Source organism: Bubalus kerabau, chromosome 5, assembly GCF_029407905.1.
Source record: "Bubalus kerabau isolate K-KA32 ecotype Philippines breed swamp buffalo chromosome 5, PCC_UOA_SB_1v2, whole genome shotgun sequence".
Classification (NCBI taxonomy): Eukaryota; Metazoa; Chordata; class Mammalia; order Artiodactyla; family Bovidae; genus Bubalus; species Bubalus kerabau.
This window is the reverse complement of record NC_073628.1, coordinates 4,728,761-4,748,188: the sequence shown is the minus strand read 5'-3', so window position 1 is coordinate 4,748,188 and position 19,428 is coordinate 4,728,761. Positions and strand designations below refer to the sequence as shown.

General features: G+C 57.7%; 1 protein-coding gene across 1 annotated transcript; it reads right to left on the bottom strand.

Moving 5' to 3' along the window:
* Positions 1-9,556: 9,556 nt before the first annotated feature.
* MRGPRF (MAS related GPR family member F) lies at positions 9,557-19,178 on the bottom strand. Its single transcript, XM_055580586.1, has 3 exons — positions 19,000-19,178; positions 15,886-15,999; positions 9,557-11,359 (listed from the first exon to the last, which is right to left on the bottom strand). Exons 2-3 carry the CDS (start codon positions 15,931-15,933, stop codon positions 10,376-10,378), a joined length of 1,032 nt encoding a protein of 343 aa, XP_055436561.1. The 5' UTR covers positions 15,934-15,999; positions 19,000-19,178; the 3' UTR covers positions 9,557-10,375.
* Between the last annotated feature and the right edge of the window lie 250 nt (positions 19,179-19,428).

Sequence of the window (19,428 nt, the reverse complement as noted above, 5' to 3'; positions counted from 1 at the left end):
GGAGGAAGGGCTGGAATGGGCAGGGGTGGGAGGGACTGCTGACCCCAGAAAACCCCTCCCGGGGGCAGCACTCAGCCCCAGAGACCCCCAGGTGCACCAAGGAGTCTGCTGTGGGCCCAGGGAGTGCAAATGACCTTCTGAAGGAGTTTGTCCTATTGAGTGAGGGGGTGGGGAGAAGGCAGAGAAATGAGATCCAGAGGCAGAGGTTGTATTTATTTTTTAAAAAAGATATTACTGCTTGGTTGTATGTGGATGGGAGTGATTCGGCAGGCAGGGAGCAGCGGCAGGGGGGTGCTGATGGTCAGGAAAGCTGCAGGAGGGCTCCTGGGGGAGGTGAGAGGCCATGGGACCGGGCACTGCCCAGGGGCTGGCCTGGCCCGGCTGGGAACTGGGGCGTCAGCCCAGAAAGAAGCAGAGACTCTGGCCACGGGCAGAACACAGGATGGGAAGAAGCCGTTGCTCTTTTTCAGGCATCTTCTTTTTCAGCGAAAATGGTGGTGCTGGTCATTTAGTCACTAAGTCGTGTCCAACTGTTTAGTGACTCCATGGACTGTAGCCCACCAGGCTCCTCTGTCCATGGGATTTCCCAGCCAAGAATATAGGAGTGGATTGCCACTTCCATCTCCGGGGATCTTCCGAATCCAGGGATCCAACCCAGGTCTCCTGCACTGTCCCTGCTCAGCCACCTTTACCCGCTAAGCCAGCTGCGAAGCCCTTTAGTGAAACTAGAAGGGAGGTCAGATACTGAGGCTGAGGGAAAGTAGCAGGATTTGAAGAGAGGAGGGGCCCTTATTCCCACTGATTACAGACTTCTCCCCCAAACTCATCTGTTGAAACCCTATCCCCAACGTGACTGTGTTTGGAGCTGGGCCTTTGAAGAGGTAATTAAGGTCAAAGGGGACCGTAAGGGAGGGGCCTCGATCCAGTAAGGTTGGTGTCCTTTTTAATAAAAGATCGATTTTGTTTTTTGGCTGCACCACTCGGCATGTGGGATCTTCGTTCCCCGACCAGGAATTAAATCTGCTCCCCTGCACTGGGAGCGCAGAGTCTTAACCACTTAACCAGGGAAGTCCCGTGACTCAGGTCTTTTTAAGAAGCGATGCCAGAGTTCTCTCTCCCTCCCTTGCCACCCTCCCCTCCTCTTTCTCGCTCTCTTTCTCTCTCTCACTCCCCTGACCCCATGCCACGTAGGACACAGCAGCAGCGTGCCTATCTGCAAGTCAGGAAGAGAGCTCTCACCAAGCACCCAACTGGCTGGTGTCCTGATCTCAGACTTTCAGCCCCCAGAATGGTTAGAAAATAGAGATGTTCCTTCCTGTCCTCTGTTTGAGGTACTTGGTTACGGCAGACGAGCAGACTCATGCCCCAGTGAAAGGCAATACTGAACTGTGACTGCTTCCCAATAAAAGGAAACAGCACACACACACAGCTCGAAAATGGACCGGGCTGTGTCCACGCGTGGCTTCTCCTCCCACGGGGGGAGGTCTGTGTCTTGGTCACCCCTGAGTCAGATCCAGGCACGTGGTGTGAGCTCAGTAAATGGGGAGTGACCCCTAGACTCAGCGCCATGCTGTGCGCTCCCTGGACACCCTCACCCTCCGTGCCTTCGCCCGGCCTCACACTCTAGTTCAGCAGGTGTATCTGCCAGATTGGCCTTGGTCTGACTTGATCCCTCTCCACAGCCTTCTGGTCCCCAACGCAACGCCTGGAGGAGGAAATGCTCACTCAGGCTTGTTGATGGATGACGGTTTAAAATACAGAACGGTCCAGTGGTTAAGACTCTGAGCTTCCACTGCAAGGGGTATGAGTTTGATCCCTGACCAGCAAACTATGACCCTGCATGGCGTGCAGCGAGACCAAAAATTAAATAAAATAAAGCACAAAATCTATGGAGATAGCTGTGGTCTTCCTGTCCTTGAAAGCCTCGTTTGAATTTTTGTCTCTTCCATGGAAGACTTACGGAAATGTGTTATTTCCCACAACTGTTATGACATTGTCTATTTCTCACTGCACTTTAAACATTTTTTTTAATTACATAGATTAGATACCAAAGCAGTCTTACTTTTAAAGATTCAAATGGTAAAGAAAAAATAAGGTGTTGCCCCATCCTTACCCCAGGTAATACCACTTGCTGTGTGATTGTATCCCTGAAGGTTTCTTTCCAGTGCCTAATACACTACCCGGCTGTTTCATAAGCTGATTGTTCAAAAATCAATTGTATGTCTTCTCTTTAAGTTGGGTTTCCCCAGCACCTGCTGGTCTCACCTTTGTCCTGATTTTGCCATTACTGTTGATGGGGCACCCCGGAGAGTGATAAGAACCGTCATATTAAAAAAAAAAAAGAACCCGTCACCTGCTTAAATATTTTGAAGGGAGGCTTCACAAAGTCATTTTATTTAGAAGATGAGGGCTCAGAGGGGCAGCCAGTCCTTCTGCCTCCACCCAGAGAGGAGAAACCAGGGGCCTCTCACCTGCTCCAGCCGTGGTGCTCAGTCTTCCAGGAAAGGTGGCAGCCCCCTCCTCGCTCCGGTGCTTGGAGTCTCAGCTGCACCCCTTGGGCCCAGCCCCCAGGGTCCTCTGCTGCCCCCCACCTTGGCCTCAGAGGCTCCTGGCCTCTGAGACCCCAGGAGAACCTTCTCCCGGCTCCCTCAGAGAAGCAGGAAGGAGAGCTTGAGGCATAAATGCGGGAAGGGCACCTGCCCCACCCAGTGGGTGGCCTGCAGAAGAGCTGTCTAGGGGCTAATGGGCCTGGCTGGGCGTGGCCTCCCCGGCTCCCTGTCTGGGGGAAATGGAACACGAGACTGGGGGCCCACGAAGACCGATGAAGGGGGGTCACCCGTCTCCTCCACCATCCCGGCCACAATCCTCTTCCTGAAGGCTGTATGGGACAGCCACGGCGACCTAAGGGTATCGGCCAGTCCCTTGGTGGGGGTGGGGGGCGGTTAGGGTGGGGCTGTGGAAGGAAGAGGGCCCTTGTCAGCTGAGAGCATGGAGAGAGCCCATTACATCCGCGTGGAGATGCTCTGGTTGATGGGCTCGCCCAGCGCTCTCTGTGTGGAGGGCGGGGTGGGGGAGAAGGCTCGCGGGGCCTGGCCTCTAGGACCTTGTTTTCAAGTCTGAGTTCTACTGCCTGTCAGCTGGAGATGTGTATGATGTTAGGGGGCCTCTCTGGGCGTACTGCGGGTTGACTGTGAGGGAGCCCCATGTTCTGTCCCGGGAGGCAGGCCAGCTCGGCTCCCTGGGGCTGTGAGTTCTCATGGAGGCCACTCAGCTGAGGCCAGAGTGCTGGCTGAGCCTCTGGATGGTACCCGAGGGCTAGAACATTGTGGACCTGGGTTTGGATTCAAGGAGCATGACTCAACTCAGAAGAATCTGCTTCTGGTTTCCAGCTCATGGAACTGACTGAGAGCAAAGAAACCAAACATCCTGAAGGTGTTCAGAGGGCAGCCTTGCCCAAACCAGGCAGCACCAGCTCGTCCTGTGGGGCCATCCGGAAGTGGTCTCTGGAGGTGTCTCATCTGAAGGCTCAGCTGGGGAGTGACCAGCTTACAAACTGCCACAGGTGTTGATGGGACTGAGTTCCTTGCAAACTGTTGGACTGTTGCTGACCGTTAGCCAGAAGCTGCCCACAGCTCCTCACCATTGAGGTCTCCCCAGTATGGCAACTCCAAACATGGCAGCTTGTGTCCTCAAAGCTAGCAAGGGGGAGAGTCTGCTGGCAAGGTGGGAATCACCAGCTCATGCCCTCCACTCCATTCTGTTGGTCAAAAGGGAGTTACCTGGTCCAGTCCACATTCAGGGGATGGGATCATGAAAGCATGTGGATACCAGAGGTGGGCTGACAGGGGCACCTTGGATTCTGGGGCTCATGCTTGTTGGCTGACCAAGAACCTCCCTGGCTGCCAGTCTTTAATACTTCCTGCCCAGCGTAAAATATGCTGTGGACCAGGACCACTGTGTGTTGTTCCTGTTTTCTCCTTTCCAGTTCAGTTCAGTTCGGTCGCTCAGTCATGTCTGACTCTTTGCGACCCCATGGACTGCAGCACGCCAGGCCTCCCTGTCCATCACCAACTCCCGGAATTTACCAAACTCACGTCCATTGAGTCAGTGATGCCATCCAACCATCTCATCCTCTGTCGTCCCTTCTCCTCTCCAAATGGGATTAAAAAAAAAATTCATAGTTATTCCTTTTGTCCTGTCCACTGTGAGTTGTGGACATATATTTACAAACACATATTTATTTGGCTGCATTGGGTTTCAGTTGCATCATGTAGGCTTAGCTGTCCTGAGGCATATGGGATCTTAGTTCCTTGACCAGGGATTGAACCTTCGTCCCCTGCATTGCAAGGTGGATTCTTAACCACTGGACCACCAGGGAAGTCCCTGAATTGTGTGTCTTGAGAGTGGCCATCATCATTTGGATGGGATGCATGGTACCCATCACTAGGACTGGGTACCAATCCTAGAGAAGTGCCTCCGGATCTGATGGAGAAAGATGCAGATGGTCTCTCTCCCAGATCCTGGGCTCGGTGCCGGGCAGGTGTCTCTGGGATTGACTTTAGATTGTCTCTCCTCTGGAGGGGAAAGGGGGCACACTTTCTGCTATGAATAATAGAGCTACAGATCTGTGATGGGAACATTATAAAACCATATGTGGGAAAGATGTGGGTGTGCGGTGGTGGGCTGTGGTCTGCCTTTGGCAACTTACCTGCTGGCATCTCCTTTCCATGCTTTTTGTTTGAGCTCACCTCTTTCCCGGGCTTCCCTGGTGGCTCAGCGGGTGAAGAATCCGCCTGCAATGCAGGAGCCCTGGGTTTGATCCCTGGGTTGGGAAGATTCCCTGGAGAAGGGAAAGGCTACCCACTCCTGTGTTCTAGCCTGGAGAATTCCATGGACTGTACAGTCCAAGGGGTCGCAAAAGTCAGACACGACTGAGCAACTTTCATTCACCTCTTCCCCACTCTCAGTTTGCTGGGTTTCAGCGAGGTGGGCACCCCCTTACGTGCCAGGGCCTCCCACTTAAGGGGAGGAGAGGCAACCGGGGCCTGCCCAGGGAGCATGAGGGTCGGGACTTTGTCAGAATTACCAGCAAAGGGATGCTCTCTTTCTGCTGAGATTGCTGAAACTGTCAAATGTCAACTGGGAACTACCAGTTACCTGCTGTTTAGTTGATTCATTGAGAACAAAGGCCATACAGACCAAAGGAAAGGCGAGAAGCAGAGGAAAAGACAAGTAACCTCAGGAACATCATTTGAGGCACGGATCCAGCTATGTCTGAATTGAAAATCACTTGTGGGCCTTTGCTGGTATGTGAGTCAGGGAGTTCCTTTAAACACAAGCATATGCCCCACCTACACCACCCACCCCTCCCCCTCAGCCGATTAAACTGGGGGGTTTCTGTTGCGTCCGTGCTCAGCTGCCAAGTCGTGTCTGACTCTTTGTGAGCCCGTGGACTGTCGCCCGCCAGGCTCCTCTGTCCATGGGATTTCCCAGGCAAGAATACTGGAGCAGGTTGCTATTTTCTTCTCCAGGGGATTTTTCCAATCCAGGGATCGAACCCGCATCTCCAGCATCTCCTCCATTGACAGGTGAATTCTTTACCACTGAGCTGCCTGGGAAGCTGGGGTTCCTGTTACTTGTCACCGAAAGTTCTGGCTGATAAAAAATTCTGCTTATGAAACTGATCGTAATCTAGAATCTGCAGTTGCATAAGGCAGAGATGAGTGGTTGCCTCAGGGTTGGGGCAGAGGCCGGGGATGATGGGCTGGGTGCCCTAGGAAAATTTGAGGGGCTGGTGATGGAAATGTTTTTTTGGGGGGATGGAAACATTCTGTGTATTGATTTGGTGATGACGTGAGCATACACACACGTGTCAAAGATTACTGAACTCTACATTAAATGGATGCCACTTATTGTATCAATGCATCCATTAGACTGCCATTAAATAATGACAAAGATTTAAAAAAAAAATCTGCCTGCGTAGGGAAGCCTTCTCCTGAGTTGCCAGGAAACTTGGTGCTGGCATCTGACTCACTGAAGCAGAGTTTCCGTGAGTTTTAATTTTATGAACTGTGTCCTGTTGTTTTCTCCAAACCCCAACTGGCTACTCTCCAGCTCCAACTGGCTGAGAATGTGATATTCTTGTACTCATGTTCTCGACTGTCTTGGTTCTGGAAGATTCTGCAATAGGTTTGCAGAGCTCCCTGACCTTGTAGCCAACCCGCTTGAGGACAGGCTTTCTTGGGCCGGGGCTTCTCCCCGAACATTGAGAGGCTGGGTCATGAATGGACTCATCACCCCACCTTGCCTTCGAAAGGGAGCTCTTGGTTCTCAACACAGAGGAATCCTCTTGGCTGAGGCTTTTGAACCAAGTTTTGCAGAAAAGCTCTTGGGCTTCAGAAAATTCTGGCATAAAATACAAACCCCAATTTATCTCAAAACCACACTGGCAGGAGATACGGGAAAGCTGGGCGGATGCTAGAGAAGCATTCCATCTCCTCTTCTTAGGATGGACGATGAGACAGAGATGTCAGCTTCCAGGCCGGTCACTGCACTGTCTGCTGAACACACATGCCTTCGCACCCCCCACTTCATTCCGGACATCCACAGCCTGAAACTGAGCTGTCCCCGCCTTTGGTTACTAGTGACCATGGAATAAAACAAGGCTGGTCTGGGGTGTCATTTGGTTGTGATGGGCTTGCTATGTCTGGCCATCACCCCTGAACCTCAACTCCCAGTGCTCGGCCGATGGAAAACACAGAGGTTCGGAGGTCTAAGCTTCCAGGGAAACAAGAAAACCACTGTGCCGAACGGTGACTGGGGCTCCAGAGAGGGCTGACCACCTGGCAGGACTGATCTTCAACAGGCAACCCCATTTCTGAGCCCCGGCGTCTACAACGGCCACGAATAGTCTGTACTGCAGAGTCCTGTCCTGAAGATTAAAGGCGACTGATTCATGGAGCTCAGTCCAGGGCCAGATGCACACAGTAGGTCCTCAATAAATGATGGGATAGGATGAGGGGTGGGAAGGAGCCTCAAGAGGGAGGGGATATATTTGTACTTATGGTTGGTTCACACTGATGTACAGCAGAAACTAGTACATCACTGTGAAGCAGTCATCCTCCAATTAAAACTATAAAGAAATAAACAGTCATCGCCCCGACCAGCAGGGCTGGGACTGGCTGTTCCCATGAATGTCCCTCCTTCAGTGGCCGCTCCTCTCCCCTCTGAAGTCTATTGGTAATGCGGGAAAGCCAGGGCACTGCCCATCGAGGTCCCATGGTTTGTGGGAGGCGGCCCCCTTCTCATGTAGAGACAGTGGTGACAGGAAGTATGAAAAAGTGGAGAGGTCTGTCCCGCCCGAGGCCAACCCTCCCCCTCCCCCCACCCTGCGCTTATCCTACAGGGTGGGGGCCTTGGGGGGATGCAGAGAGACAAGGGTTCTTTCTTTGTCCAGCCACCTAGAAGCTGCTTAGTGGGTATGGAGACCGCACTCCCCAATTCTATGATTCTGTTGACAGCAGTTGTCAGGGGAGACCCGCCAGACCTCTTGCCCTAGGCAGTTTCAGGGTGGAAATCTGTGATGCTCGGCGGACCCTCGCCTTCCTGCCTTTATGGGACACCCAGAAAGAAGGAGGCTCTTGGGGGGGACTGCTGGGGGCTGGGCTGGGCTGTTTCGGGGGGTGAGGATAGTGGAGGCATATCACCCCACTGCTGCAGTGGACTCTGGAGGCCCCTTTTAATAATTAAACAGCAAAGGAGGGAGGAGGAGCATGGTCCAGGGCTGAGGCATCTGCTAGCAGGTGTCTATGTCTTTACACACCATTAGCACAGACCCATTAGCACAGAAGCGAGGTGGTCGGGGTGTGGGCAGGTTATGCACGAAAGCTTCCTGGGGTGGGGTGGCAGGGGGCTGGGGCAGCAGGAGGGCAGAGAGGCCTGGCAAGATTGTAGGGAGAAGGGGCCAAGGGCTGGGAGAGGCCTCAGTCCTGGAATTCGCACCCTTCCCCCTTTTTGGCTCAGCACCCGCTAAGGGCACTTGTGTGTTCAGATACACAGCTGCAGCCCTGCCCTGACCTCCAGCCCGTACTGTGGGCCAAGGTCACCCACCCACCAACCAGGCCTGGGTTCTAAGCCCAGGCAGCCGGCAGGGAGGCCCTGGTTGAGCTCCTGGGGACAGCTTCCTACGGGAGCCTCAGGGCTGGAGGGCTGGGGTGGGGGCTCCTGAGAAGAGGTGAAGTCCAGGGATGCACTGTGCCCTGAGGAGCCAGCCCTGGTTGGCCTCCTCCGGCACCTGCAGGCCTGGAGGCCTTCCTGCCGCGTGGAGGCCTGAGCTTTCCAAGTGACGGGTCCAAGTCCCGGCCCCGGTCCCCCCATGCGCGTTGTCAGGACCCCACCTGGTTTCTCTGGGGCCTCAGAAATGTTAGCGGTGCTGGGGTTCCGTCTGGTCTGTGGAGGGGGGCCTGGGGGGTTGCACCCCAGGGGCTGGGACAGGGCATGTGGGCACCGGCCCCAACACCAGAGCTCCTGGAACCTTGGCCTCTGAGCCACACAGCAGGGGCCTTGCTGGAGAGGCGGCCAGGGCTGTGAGAACAGGGAGCTCGGGAGTGGAGGCCTGAGGGGGCCAGTCCTCGGGGCCACGTACTTGGGGGTCAGCCGGCCTGAGGGGGTGTTGCGGCCTGGGCTCTGGCATCGCCAGGGCGAGGCAGATGGCGTTCAGGGTCTGCTGGCAGAATGCCAGCCACCAGGCGGAACTGCTCCCTTGAAGGGCAGTTCCCTCAATTGGCCGCCCTGCCCGCCCCCACCCGTCTCCACAGAAGAGGGGTGCTCTGCTCCAAGGGTCCCCGATGCCTCTGCCCTTGGTCTCTTCCTGGGGCCTGTGCGGTGAGCGGTTTCCCCAGATCCTCCCACAAAGGGGCAGGGGTCCCAGGTTGGATCCAAAATGGTTGTCTCCCACGGGCTGTCGGGCGAGGGGCGGTCAGGGAGCTGGCCGGCCGGCCCGGGTGGAGGCCGTCTCCTGGGAGGGGCTCTAGGCTCTGACTGGGAAGTCAGGAGGTGCCAGGCACAGGGACACCAGCCCAGCTCCAGAGACCTCAGGACAGACAGTTCTGGAAGGCGGGAGGGGCATACAGCAGAAGATGCCGCGGCCCCCGGGGTGGGGGGTGGGGGGCTCCGTGTGGACATAGTGTGCTCTTCCCGGGCCCGGCTGTATCAGCCGGCACAGAGCCTGGAACTCAGGAGGTGTGATGGAAGCTAAGTTTCCAGAGGGAACAGGGGGGCCTTGGGTGGATGGAAAGGGCACCGGGCTTAGCCAACAGAGGGTAGCGTGGGGATCACCCTCCCCCTAGCAGAGAAGTGGACAGCATCCCTGGAGAGGGAGCAACTGGAGGTGTAGACAGGCCCACCAGGAGCCGGGGCACGAGACCTGGGGTACGGAGCAGGCTGTGTGGGGAAGGGAGCACGGAAGGGCAGCCCACCTGGGCCTCGGATGCCCGTGGGGTCCTCAGTGTGGGCACAAGCCCACAGACAGGACAGAGGGCAGGAAGTCTTCCTCAGTGCAAGATAGGAAACGTTTATTGATACACATTTGCTGTCTTTTTTAAAACCTCTGTTGACCAAGCTGGGCCACCGTGGTTGCAGGTGGGCTGGGGAGGCCAGGGAGAGCCAGCGCCACTTTCAGACGGCCCACCGGAGCCCCGCGGGCCAGGCAGACGGTGGCTCAGACGCACCAGCCGGCACGGAGTCAGAAAAGAGAGTGAGTCACCAAGCTGGCCGAAGCTCCTTTCTGCGTCCAGCCACTCGACAGGACAGAAGCCCCGTTATTTGGGCCGCCCAAGGGCTCCCCAGAGGCGGGAACGTTATCTGCAGAAAGATGGGACCCTGAGGTGGTTAAGGGGCAGCTCTCCCCCGCAGCTCACAAGGTCACCTTAAGAGGAGAGAACGGAGCCAGGAGGTGTCCTCACGGCAGGAGGAAGTTGCTGGCCCTATGGGCGATGGTGCTGGCCGAGTCATTCTCGGGGAGGGCTGCCTCACAGGGCAGGAGGTGGACAGGGCTGAGTGATGCCCTCCTCTCCCTTCCTGACCACCCTGGGGCCAGGAGGAGCCCCACACCCGGCCCATGGCCTGGGGGCGACTTCTGTACCGCGGCTCAGGGAAGGAGCGGGTGGCCGGGGGAGCCTGGCAGGGTCGTGGGGCGCTGTCTGTCTTGCTGCCCCCCTCCCCAGGAGTGCCTATGCCCTGGGAGAAGGCGGCTCGCAGGCGGGAGCAGCTTTCTCTCCCTGCGCTTGGGCCCCAGGGCTGCTGCCAGCTCATGTCCCTCTGTCAAGGGTCTCTGGAGGTCACGCGGGCCCCGCCTCGCCTGCAGGCGCCTGGCCTCTCAGGAGGCGTTCCCTGAGGGACATTGCATCTCCAGGGTGACCGTGTTGGGTGTGCCGCCTCCTGCCTCCCCCGGCTCTGCCCCGTCCCGCAGGGCCCGCTGAAAGACCACCCTGAGGGGCTCCCACAGGCGCTGCGACTTGTCCCTGCCGGCCAGGAAGTAGACCACGGGCTTGGCGCAGCTGTTGATGCAGAGGCACAGGTCGGTGACGTACTCCGGGAAGGGCGCTGGGATCTGGAAGACCCAGAAGAGGAACCAGTCGATGCCCAGGTAGATGGAGGACACGAGGAACACCGAGACCACGGCCAGGATGACGTGGTTGAGCTTGGCTGAGCGCTGGCGCCGCCGGGCCCGGCACTCCACGTGCAGGATGAGCGCCAGGCAGGGCAGCACCATGAGCGGGCAGAAGACCAGGAAGAGCAGGATGCCCAGGAAGGCGTCCATGTGCCTGCAGCCTGCCCCGGACGCCTGGCGGCCCAGGAACACGCAGAAGTAGTTGTGGACGCAGGTGACCAGCAGCGACAGGGCCCAGAGCAGCGAGCACACCACGGCCGACAGGCGCTTGGGCCGACGGCGCCAATACCAGGTGGGAAAGATGACCGACAGGCAGCGCTCCGAGCTGATGGCTGGCAGGAGGCTGACGCCGGTGAGGACCATGCAGAGCCCCACGATGCGGGACACGGCGCGGACGTAGTCGGCAAAGGGGCCCAGGAAGCCCCCCGTGTTCAGAATGGAGAACACGGCCTTACTAAAGAGGTAGCCGACGTCCGCGCTGGCCAGGTGCAGGAAGTAGACAGAGAAGGGGCTCCTCTTGATGGAGAAGCCGAAAAACCAGAGGACCAGCCCGTTGCCCACCAGGCCGCACAGACAGAAGAGCAGGAAGATGTAGTTCATGACGGCCGGCGGCGGCAGCATGGTGATCTGCTCGATAGTCAGGAAGCCACGGCTGTAGAGCTCCGGGGCCTCGCTCACGCCGGGACACATCTGCGCAGATGTGGAGGGGGAGACGCAGTGATGCTGGCTGGTCCCATCCTAACCCCCGCACTGCATCCAGGTGTGCTAGGCTCCACCCCCCTTCCTGCTGGCTCAGAATCTGCCTTCAATGCAGGAGACCCAGGTGTGATCTCTGGGTGGGGAAGGTTCCCTAGAGAAGGAAATGGCAACCCACTCCAGGATTCTTGCCTGGGAAATCCCATGGACAGAGGAGCCTGGCGGGCTACAGTTCATGGGGTAGCAAAGAGTCAGACACGGGTGAGCGACTGAGCATGCGCGCATGCGGGCTCCACCCCCAAACCTGCGCCCGAATCTAGGTATGCTAGGCTCCACCGCAAACCACATCTGCTTCCAGGTGTGTTGCTCCTGATGACAGACTTGGCTTTGGAGCAACTAATTGGCTCCAACTGGAGCAGAAGACAGCCCTGATCTCACAGTGCTAGCACTCTGTGCCCCTGAGTCTAGAGCTGGCAGCCTACCGGAGTGATGGTGAAAACAGTGAAAATAATCAGTCCCTCATCAAGGGACCCTACATCCCACTGCCCAGAAAATGTCCATATTGTGCAAGAAAACCAAGGAGCCTTTCTACACTGAAGGAAACTAAAGTGGCGTGACCAATCATTGCAGGGTGTAAGCCTGGATTGTACTGTTTGTCTAGCCATCGCTGTGGAGGCTATTACGGGAATGACTGGGGAAAAGTGAATACGAACCATGTCTCCAGATAATGGTATTGGACCCATGTTGCACTTTCTGAACAGTAAGGCACTGAAAACGTAGTACAGAAAATACATAGGAGGGTCCTTGATCTTAAGAAGACATAGGCTGTTTGGGGGCAAAGGGCATTGGAGTCTGTAATTTACTTTCTTTTTAAAAACTTTTGAAATATTTATTTGGCTGTGCTGAGTCTTAGTTGTGGTGCATAGGATCGCCACTCTTGTGGCATATGGCGTCTTTAACTGTGACATACGATCTCTTAATTGCGGCATGTGGGATCTAGTCCCCTGACCAGGGATCGAACCTGGGCGCCCTGCATTGAGAGCTTGGAGTCTTAGCCACTGGATCACCAGGGAAGTCCCTGTAATGTACTTTCAAGTAGCTTTGGGAAAGAAAGTATCTTCAATGCACTTATAAAACAGAAAGAGACTCACAGACTTTAAGAATGAACTAATGGTTGCTGGGAGAGAAGGGATAGTTAGGGAGTTTGGCATGGACATGTACACACTGCTGTATTTAAAATGTATAACCGACAATATAGCACATGGACTCTGCTCAGTGTTATGCGGGCAGCCTGGGTGAGAGGGGAGCTCGGGGGAGAACGGATACTTGTATGTGCGTATGTATACGTATGGCTGAGTCCTTTCCGCTGTTCACCTGAAACTGTCACATTAGTTTGTGGCTATTCCCTGACACAAAATGAAAGGTTTTTAAAAAAGATACTAGATAGAAAGTACAAGTGACAACAGGCTAACAGAGTCGATAAAGGTTTATGCGAATTTACAAAACTTGCAATTTTTCTACTAAAACATGAAAACATTTATTCAAAAGAGCAAAATCACTTGCAAGTTACCAAAAGTGACCCTTGACCCACAGTGGGATCAGAGAGACCTGGGGAATCAGGGTGGTCCCCTGCTGGGTTTGGTGACCCTTTGGTTTTCTGGATCATGAGGAAACTGGGTCTGGCCAGGGGGTCCCTCGAGGGGGAGATGCTGGAGGCAGTGGCTATTTACAGAGCCGTGGGGGAGCACTTCGGTGGTTTGACACTTGGTCTGGCTGTGTGAGTCCAACTGGCTAAATGTCAGTCTTGGCTGCAGGGTCTGGGCCGGAGTAGAAATGCATGAAGGTGGGCCAGATGCAAGAAACCGGCGAGTGGGGGGGGCGATGGCAAAGCAGAGGGCACCTGTCCTGAGCAAGTAGGCAGCCGCCCTGCTCCAGCTGGGGGGCTCCAGGGGGCACTGGCAGACTTCGTGACGGATCATCTTTCCCCCACTCCCCAGAGAAGTCAGAACTCGAGACTGTAAATTCTGTGTGTGCGCTCAGTCATGTTCGACTCTTTGTGACCCCATGGACTGCAGCCTGCCAGGCTCCTCTGTTCATGGGATTCTCCAGGCAAGAATACTGGAGTGGGTTGCCATTTCCTACTCCAGGGGATCTTCCTGACCCAGGGATCCAAACCGCATCTGTTGCATCTCCTGCACTGGCAGGTGGATTCTTTACCACTGAGCCATCTAGGAAGCCTAGATCTTTAAATGTTCTTTATCCCGATCTTTAAACATTCACATCTAAAAGAAAAAACACTGTGTGGGCCAAGCACAATGCATCTAAATGCTGGATTCTGTTCTCAGGCTATCTATTTTGACCTCTCATCCCAAGTGGCTGAGACTGCCCAGAACACCATCACTCCCCTTGCCATATGCCGGCAGACATCACTAATCCATCCCAGCACTCTTTCCCACAAAGCCTGAACCTCGCCTCCCTCTAAACACCTCCTGGGTATCAGTTCCTACTGCTCATGACTCTCCCTCCAAAACAAAAGCAAAATGAACAAACAAACAAAAAGCCACAAGGTTGTCAGATCAAGCCCACTCTACTGCTTTCCAGATGGCCTCCCAGCTCTGGCAGAAAGCTGGGTCCTGAAAGATGGCTTTCTGGGCCTGACACCCCATAACAAAGGGAGAGCACTTTTGGCCTGGCTCTGGTCAAGGGGCATCTGCAAGCAGGGACTGGAGGGTGCTGGTAAACTCTGGGTTGACCCCATGAGCTCAGGGCATGGGGGTCCTAGCCACTACCCAACGTTCTCTAAATACATTCACTGCTGACTCCACACCTGTCTGTCTGTCTGTCTGTCAGCTCTCAAACCCCTTGTGCTGTGCATGTGTGTGCTCAGTCATGCCTGACTCTTTGCGATCCCATGGACTGCAGCCCGCCATGTCTCCTCTGTCTCTGAGATTTTCCAGGCAAGAATACTGGAGTGGGTTGCCATTTCCTCCTCCAAGGGATCTTCCCGGCCCAGGGATAGAAACTGCATCTCTTGTATTGGCCGGCAGATTCTTTACCACTGCACCACATGGGAAGCCCATCAAACGCCTTGCTGCTGCTGCTACTGCTAAGTTGCTTTAGTCGTGTCCAACTCTGTGTGACCCCATAGACAGCAGCCCACCAGGTTCTGCCATCCCTGGGATTCTCCAAGCAAGAATACTGGAGTGGGTTGCCATTTCCTTCTGCAGTGCATGAAAGGGAAAAGTGAAAGTGAAGTCGTTCGGTTGTGTTCGACTCTTAGCGACCCCATGGACTGCAGCCTACCGGGCTCCTCCATCCATGGGATTTTCCAGTCCAGTACTACTTTTCCAAAAGGCAAACGCCTTAGCTTGCTCTAATCTCAGCCTTTCCTGTTGGTGGTTCTGAAGAACCTCCTCTTAGCTGGGGAGGAGAGGCATAATCTGGAAGACCACTGACTAAAGGAGTCTGTGAAGGACCAGCTCTGCGCCCAAGGGACCTGGGCAGCAGGGCCTGCAGCTGACAAACCAGATCACTCAGAGCCTCTCGCAGGCTGGAAAAAATCTGCAATCCTCTCTGCAGAGTCAGAGCGGGAGGGCCGGTGAGTCACTGGGCGTGAGCTGCCATCCCGGCCACATACCACCTTGTAAAATGCCTGCCTGGAGCCTGGTCCCCTCCCTGGGCTCTGCCTCTTCTCTGGGGCTTCCTGGAGACTCCGGAGCTGGTCGCATCTCTGCTTCCCATGGCGGCCACCCCACAGCGGTCACCATCGGAGGCAGGAGGGGGCTGCAGGCATGGTGGGGAGGTGCCTGGGGCTAGGGCTCAGGTCCTGGGCAGGAGTCCGAGCTCTGCCGGTTCTCTGGACTCACCCCCACTGAGTCACTACACTGGTGTGAGCCTTGGTTTCCTCAAATGTTGTACCCACTAAACTCAAGAGGTCCTTCCAACTTGAGAGGGTCTTGTCCAGGATTCAGAAAGGAACTCCAGAGTTTCCAAGGGCCTCAGAGGAGTAGGGACTGGAGGAGCAAGGGCAGAAGGGATAGGTCAGCCTGACGGACTGTCAGAGTCTCAGCTGCAGGATGGTGCCTGCATGTGGGAGGTAAGCCGTGGCGACCGGACCCTGGGTGACACTGGCAGGGTGGGCCAGAGCCCCCCGGAGCATGTGACATCGGAGCCCCTTCGGAGCCAGCCTTGTAGGGCCTCCTGGCAGGGCCTAGCCGTGGGAAATAGCTGACCGCCCCATCTCCACAGGGAAGAGAGAACGAGACCTCTGGAGGTTGGTAACACAGGACAGGATTTGAGGGTGTCCAGTGATGAAGGCACTGGGGATCCAAGAACCTGGTAAGCAGTGCCAGGCCACACAGCCCAGAGGGGCCCTGTCTGTCCCGAGCTAGAGGATGGGTTCTGCGTGGCAGAGTGTGTGTGAGCAGGACATACCGGGGTGGTGTGCCCCTCCCATCACATCCATCCCGCAGACCGTGGCGGAGGAGCCCCCTCTGTACGGATCTGATGGAGCGACTTGCCTTGTTCCAGTTGGTGGGGTGGGCCTCCCAGGAGCAGTTTCCAGCCATCTCCAGGCGTGGCCAGTCCACGTTCCTCAGGGCTCCGCAGAGATGCTCACCGGCCTGCACAACCCACTGGGCACGGCAGAAAGGGTCGCATCAGGGGGGCGGTGTCCTCCACGCCCGGGTAGACCCCTCCCCAGGCCCGTAGGGCTGTCCCCTTGGAGGGCAGGTTCATGAACCATCCCCTGGTTCCCCAGAGGCAGGGCCTTGTGGGAGGCACGGGGCTTCCTGCTGAGTCCAGAGCGGGTGGCATCGTGTGCACCGCCCCCTCCTTCCCTGGGGGGAGGGGTCCTCATTCACCCTCCTGCTGATACCCTAGTGGCACCTCCTGGGGAAGAAGTCCTTCTCCTTCCCAGCTCTGTCGGACATTTCTGGAGCCAGACGGCATCTGGGGATACGATTGTTCACCTGCACACACTTCTTGGGCACCACCTGTGTGTCCAGCCAGGGGTGGGACAGGGGTTCCGGGCAGTTAGTCCCAGGAGGGAACGGGGGAGAGAAAAGATCATTTCTAGCCAGGAAGACTTCCTGGAGGAGGAGAGGGCAGCCCAGTCACCATCAGCATTGCAGTCATCTCCCACCATCAACCCTGGGTCAGTGAGAGCCTGCTTGCGGACACCCGTCCTCCTGTCTGGTCCTGGGTACCAGCGAGGAAGCAGGTGTAGTCACTCCCCCTGTGATGAGGGCAGGGAGGTGAGGTCACCTCCCTGGGAGGGTGGCGGGGAGGACACTACGGCTTTTCAGATTTGTGTCTGCAGAGCCTAGGTGGGCTGAAGGGGCGGGAGGCTGGAGGGGCCAGCCCTGAAGTCGCTGGGGTGGCCCTAGCTCCAGGTTGGAGGAGGAGCAGCTGCACTCGGCCTGGCCTTCAGGTCGGGTTGGGGAGGGGGCGGCTGGGAGAAGCGAGGGGTGGCCTGAGACTTGTCCATCCTGGCCGGGCATAGCTCATTGGTGGACTTGCCACGAGTTCACTCGAATTGACCGCGGTCCCCAACTTGAGCTCAGCCTCAACTTTGCAAGCACCCATCCCTCCCACCGTGCAGGCGGGAAACTGAGGCTGTGAGTGGAGGAGGGGCCTTGCGGGGGGGCCCAGCCGGGCGGCGGGGCGCTGGGTCCCTCCTCCTCCTCCTCCTGACTCCCCCGGAATTCCAACCTGGGCCGCCGCCGCCAGTCGAGGCCACCACGCGCCCCTCCGCCCCGGGCCGGGAGGGCGGGCCCGGGCGGGCTCCGGTCATTGGCTGCGCGGAGAGGCCGTTCTCGCGAGCCGCCCGCCCTCTTTAACCACCGGCCTCCCGGAGCCCCGGGCGCGGGGTCGCCTGGAGGGGCCACCGGCGGGGCCGGGGGCGGGGCCGGCGCGGACAGCGGGGCTTGCAGCCGATGGCTGCGCGCGGGGTGGGAGCCCTTTTGCGTGAGCCAGCTCGTGAGGCCTGACCAGTGTGGGTCTGCAGATGGCGAAGGAGCCGGGCAGGGGAGGGGTCGCAGGCGTGCTTATAACTGTGCCCCCTACCCCCGCCCCCGTGGCGGTCTTGACTTTCGTTGGACCCCTGTCCCCGTTGCCACGGACAGATCTCAACCTCCTTCACACGCTGGGACTTGTTGAAACTCTCCGGGTGCCTGCAGCCCTCAAAGTGCCGGCCTCAGCCGGTCTTCCCGCGGAGCAATCGCCCTTCCACCCTCTTCTTCCTCCACTGTCCCTACTCTTCTGCTTATCCTTCCAGACCCACACCACCCCGAGGCCTGGGCCCCAGGCTCGATGTCCTGACTTGGAGGGTCTCCCCTGTTCCCCTCCAGCCAGGCTAGACGCCCCCCACCCCACTCCAGCACACAGATGCCGCCCCCCCCCAACCCCAGGATTGCTGGCTGAGACCTGCCTGCGATGGGGCTGGGCACGGAGTGTTGACTCGAGGGGTGACTGTCACTGTGTGTGTCTGAGCCCTTGTCGCCCTGCCATGGGCCAGCTGAAAAGCTATTGCACCCTTATGGAGGGACCTGAGAGCCAAGTTGAACTCCACGTGGGCCGTGGAAGGACATGTGTGTGACATGTATGAGGGATGCGTGTGAGTGCGTGTGCTCCTCATGCTGGGATTCAGCCTATGACAGGGCTAGCTTGGGCTAACACAGACAAAAGAAAATCTGCCAGTTCAGCTCACTGCTGACCCTCCCCTCAAAGCAGGAGCCCAGGTGGCCTCCAGCCACCTGTCTGCCTCCCCTGGCCTCAGGAAGCCCCGCATCTCTCACTTCCATCCACCATGCCCGGGGTTCTGGGGCTCTGAGCCTGGCCCGGCCGGCTAGGCAGGGCTTTGCTCCAGGAGGCCTGGCTTGGCGGGAGCCAGCAGCCTCCAGTTCTGCTCTCCATCTTCCCAGCTCCTTGTCTCCTTGTCTGGGGGGGGGCTGCCGCCTGGGCTGGGTCTGACAGAGCCGGCTGTGGGTGGGCTTGCGGCTGTCCCTGCCCCCGGACACAGGGGATACCTTTCGGAATGCTTCAGGAACAGACAGCTTCGCCCAACGCCAACACCCCACTAGGCACCGCCCGCCTGGGAGAAGGTGGGACGCAGCCGCCCAGCCTCCGTGGCTGAATAGCCTCCTTCTCCGCGGCTTATTCCTCGCTGTCCACCCCAGGGCTGGCCCCGAGCTGCTGGAAGCGCAGTCTGCCTGCGTGACAGCGGTGGGATGCTGCCTGCTGGGTGTTTCCCTTCCTGCCCTTCCAGAAAACTCACTTGGACGGCTGGAGGCTGGCGAGAGTAGGGGACGGGGGGAGGGGGAGCCCCCGCCTCCGGAGGACAGAGCAGGAGCTGGAAGCAGAGGACAGATGGCTTGGGGGTCGGAGTGCCAGGGCCTGCTGCACAAGAAGGGGACTCGCAAGTGGCCCCGTGTCCTCGGAACTCCTGTGGCCTCAGATGCTGACGGCACTGGTCTGGGGGTCTGGGGCGGGGCGCTCCTGCTTTGGGCCATGCGATTTCCAGGGGCTGCCAGCCTCGAAGGTGCCCACCTCTCTCCCTTTCCCTGCCCGGGCCTTCACCCTGCAGCCCTGGCTCCCGAGATGCCCTCCCCTGGGCCCCGGGCATGTGGCACTACCTGCAGCTGTGGTCTGATCCTCGGAGGCCTCCCTTTGGCAGAGGGCTCCTCCCGCGATGCCCACCTCTGGTCCCGGACCACCCGGGCGGGCAGGCCAGCCCGGGGCACTGCCCGGAGGCTCAGGAAAGGCGAGCTCGGAGTGCAGGAGAGCCTCGCCTGCCTGCCTGCCTGCTGGAGGAGACGGCTTTGGAAGTGTAACCCGCCCCAAACCCAATTCCAGGCCCGGCAGGAGGGGGCGGGGACGGGGAGGAGGGGGAGGGGGAGGGGCCGAGCCGGGATGAGGCTTTGGGAAGGAATGCCCCGCTCAGGACCCCCCCGCCCCCAACTCCCCCGAGCCCCACTGGGAACTCAGCTCGCCGCCTGGTGACGTCACGTTGGCCCGAGCACTGCGGCCCGAGTCCAGCTGTGAATCTGCAGCTCCGAGGGGCT

Excerpts from the sequence above, each read along its gene's own strand:
- MRGPRF (XM_055580586.1), bottom strand. The coding sequence starts at position 15,933 with ATGGCTGGAAACTGCTCCTGGGAGGCCCACCCCACCAACTGGAACAAG. Across the intron at positions 11,360-15,885 it reads ACCCCACCAACTGGAACAAG|ATGTGTCCCGGCGTGAGCGA; the intron begins GCAAGTCGCTCC and ends ACATCTGCGCAG.